General features: G+C 58.2%; 2 protein-coding genes across 3 annotated transcripts in view; both read right to left on the reverse strand.

Annotated features, from left to right (window-relative positions):
• The window catches only part of TRAF3IP3 (TRAF3 interacting protein 3), a 14,009-nt gene extending 13,075 nt beyond the window's left edge, over positions 1–934 (reverse strand). The window contains exon 1 of the mRNA XM_057387505.1: positions 413–934. Coding sequence (XP_057243488.1) covers positions 413–926 — 514 coding nt within the window. The 5' untranslated portion in view covers positions 927–934. The remainder of the gene's footprint in view (positions 1–412) is intronic.
• Positions 935–1,693: 759 nt separating this feature from the next.
• HSD11B1 (hydroxysteroid 11-beta dehydrogenase 1) overlaps positions 1,694–3,329 on the reverse strand; it is a 12,237-nt gene continuing 10,601 nt past the window's right edge. For both annotated transcript variants that reach the window (XM_057387507.1, XM_057387506.1), the window contains exon 6: positions 1,694–2,853. In XM_057387507.1, coding sequence (XP_057243490.1) covers positions 2,636–2,853 — 218 coding nt within the window. In that variant the 3' untranslated portion in view covers positions 1,694–2,635. The remainder of the gene's footprint in view (positions 2,854–3,329) is intronic.

The following is a 3,329-nucleotide window of genomic DNA, read 5'->3' on the forward strand; positions in this document are numbered from 1 at the left end:
AAAGCTATGCTGCTGGGCAGGGGTTTCATGGAGCAGGATGAGCTTTGAGTTGCACTGCAGAGCAGGGGGTACCTGGAGCAGGATGAGCTCAGAGCTGTGCTGTAGGGCAGGGATTTGTGGAGCAGGATGAGCTTTGAGCTGAGCTTTGAGCTGTGCTGCAGAGCAGGGGGTACCTTGAGCAGGCTGAGCTTTGAGCCATGCTGTAGGGCAGGGGGTACCTGGAGCAGGATGAGCTCTGAGCCGAGCTGCAAGAGCAGGGTGTACCTGGAGCAGGATGAGGTTTGAGCTGAGCTCTGAGCCGAGCTGCAAGAGCAGGGTGTACCTGGAGCAGGATGAGCTCTGAGCCGAGCTGCAGGGCAGGGGTTTTGTGGAGCAGGATGAGCTTTGAGCTGAGCTGCAGGGCAGGGGGTACCTGGAGTAGGATGAGGTTTGAGCTGAGCTGCAGGGCAGGGGTTTTGTGAAGCAGGCTGAGCTTTGATCTGAGCTTTGATCTGAGCTTTGAGCCGAGCTGCAAGAGCAGGGTGTACCTGGAGCAGGATGCTCGGTCCCACCTCCAGCCGTGACGAGGGGTCCGGAGGGACTCGTTCCTCGGGCTCCTGTCCCAGCRGTGTCCCCGTGGCATCGCTCAGCAGGTTCCTCCTCCTCAGGAACTCGGTTTGCCGGGGGCTCTGTGCCGGTCCCGGGGCTGGCCGGGCCAGGTGGCGGCAGGTGGTGGCATTGTCCCTGCGGAGCAGGCTCTCCCTGGCCTCGTGTCGCCGCTCGCTCCTCTCCTCGTAGCTCTCCCCCGGGCGCCGCCGTGGCCGTGCCCGCCTGGGCATGGGGGGATTGTGCCTGTGGAACAAACACAGCTCGGGGTGAAAACAGAGCACTTGTAGGATTTCATGGTGGTGAGGAGTCGGGCAGTGGTTCTGGAGTCCCCTGTACATGTGTAACACTTCTGACACTGATGTGTCCAGAGCAGATCTGCTCTATAATTCTGGTGACTGTCCCTGTGGTGGCTGTGAGGTGCTCAAAGCCCATTCCTTGCACTGTCATTCACTGCAGGATGTTTTTGGGGTGGGCAGCTCTTGCCTTGGGCAGAGGAAAGGCCCACAAGCCCCAGCCAAGACACTGCCCCAAATGCAGAGTGTTTTCCAACTCATTTTAGATAAATCCCAATTGCATGTCCCGCTCAGTCTGTGCTCATCCATCTCTTCCCAGCAGGAAAAGCTCAGCCACTCCCCCACCTGCGCTGTCCCAGGGCTGTAAAAGGCTTGGCTCACTAAAAGTGCACTGAAAAGCAGAGTAAAGCTCAAAGAAACACAATCCATTACTTACCCCGAGCTGAGCAGACTGTTGAGGCCTTCTTGACAAGCTAATCCTCTATTTTCTCCTTCTGTTACCCCAAATCACCCTCTCTAATTAAACATGTCCTTTATCTTTGCTTTCCAAGCTGTTACACTTCTTGCTTCAAGGGAAACCAGAACAAACCTGYGCTTCTTGCTGGTTCACGTTGGAGTTTCCCAGCGCAGGCTCAAATTGGGGTGAAGAAAGAGGAAAAAGGTGCATGAAGCTGCCGTTCCCTCCGCGCCCCTGCAGTCCCAGCAGCTCTGGAGCACTCACCTGGAGCCAGGGGTCCTGTCCAACCCTGCAGAGCTGGCTGGTATCGGGCAGGAACTCGCCCCAGCTGCCCTCCTCATGCCAACCACCTCATCTTGTGCTTGGCTCTCCTTTTCTCTGTCAAACAGGAAACGTTGCAGCTGCGGCCGAGCCCCGGTTCCTGTCTGAGCTCGCACAGCCCGGCTCCCAGCGGGATTGGGGTTATCTGGGGAGCCCAGAATGTCCAGCCTGCCTCCCAGCACAGTTATCTGCTGGGCATCTCCCCTCGCTGCTGGGACACTCAGAGCTGCCTCACGGAGCTGCTCGTGGCACTCRGTGACGGAGTTTCCCCGAGCGGCTTTGGGGCACAGAAATCCAGACTTAGGGAAGTACAGTAATGCTATTATTGTAAGGCTCCTTGCAGATTGGAAAGAGGAAAAAAAAAGGGTGTTTTGGCAGCTGAGGAGAGGTCAGGAATGGCAGAAATTCATTAAGGTCTTTAGAGAAGTGAAAGCTTCGTTAATGCAAATCGGGAGGAGGTCGGTTTGGCCAGCTGGGCACTGATAAGGGCTCGGTGCCCTGATAAGAGCTTGTGCACGTGGAGAAGGAACACCAGCAAAAGAAGAGATCTCAAAGTAACACAGGATTTATTTTTACAAAGACTGGCATGGAAGGGATGARTGACAAAAATTTTCCTGATCTGGAGGCCCTCTCGTGGCTTTGGGTGGTTTGTGCTGCTCGGACCAAATCCTGGTTCTGGGCCAAGCTTGGCACCGGTGCCAGAGGGAACAGTTTCTGGAGGTTGGGCAGGAAACCTACTGGTGAGCAGTCCCTGCTGCAGGACTCCTTTGAAGCGCCTCCTGCTTGGAAAAAAACCCATCACAGGAGTCCCTTACCAAAAAGGACATTTTTGTGCTGCGTTCCTGACTCCTGGAGTGTCCTGTCCCAGGGGGTGCCAGGGGGTGCCAGCCCAGGGGATGCCCCAGCGGTGTGGAGAGCTGGATTAACCCCCAAATCCCCGATGCCCGTCCCCAGGGGTCCCAGCAGGCTGCAGACTCTACGCTGTGGTGTTTGGGTGGTGGAAGTTGCTGCGGAGGATGGAGTCGAGGATCTCCGGGRCGATGCTGCGGCCGAGGAGCGTGGCACGGATGGACAGGGACGGGTAGAGCACCTCACGTTGGCGCAGCGCTGCCCCACGGATGATCTCCAGGGCACACTCGTCCTTGGGCGCCGGYGTGGAGCGGATGATGTGCGAGACGGCGCGCACGGCGCTCTCTGCGAGGGACAGYGGGGTGGTGGCACGTGGGGCACTGCCCGGGGTGTGGGGTGTCCCCAGAGTGCCAAACCCCGGGGATCACAGCTGTTTAACAGCCTTAGGACAGGGACAAGGACAATGACAGCCACKGCCTTTCCACCTCCTGAGTGGCCACAGGATCTCTGCTGGGTTCACTGCAAGGATGGCAGAGCCAAAGATCTCGGGGTGCACCTTTTGAGGGGTTGGGGTCCCCCCGAGCTGCACTGACACTGCAGGGGGAAGCTCCAGCAGCATTTGGGGCCAGGGAATGAGTGGTGGGCTTAGCCTGGCTGTGCCTGCATTGAGCTGGGACCAGGGAATGAGTGATGGGCTCAGCCTGGCTGTGCCTGCACTGGGCTGGGACCAGGGAATGAGTGATGGGCTCAGCCTGGCTGTGCCTGCACCGGGCTGGGACCAGGGAATGAGTGATGGGCTCAGCCTGGCTGTGCCTGCACTG

This window comes from Malurus melanocephalus, unplaced genomic scaffold (genome assembly GCF_030028575.1).
Source record: "Malurus melanocephalus ecotype Western Australia unplaced genomic scaffold, MMel_1.1 scaffold_1232, whole genome shotgun sequence".
NCBI lineage: Eukaryota > Metazoa > Chordata > Aves > Passeriformes > Maluridae > Malurus > Malurus melanocephalus.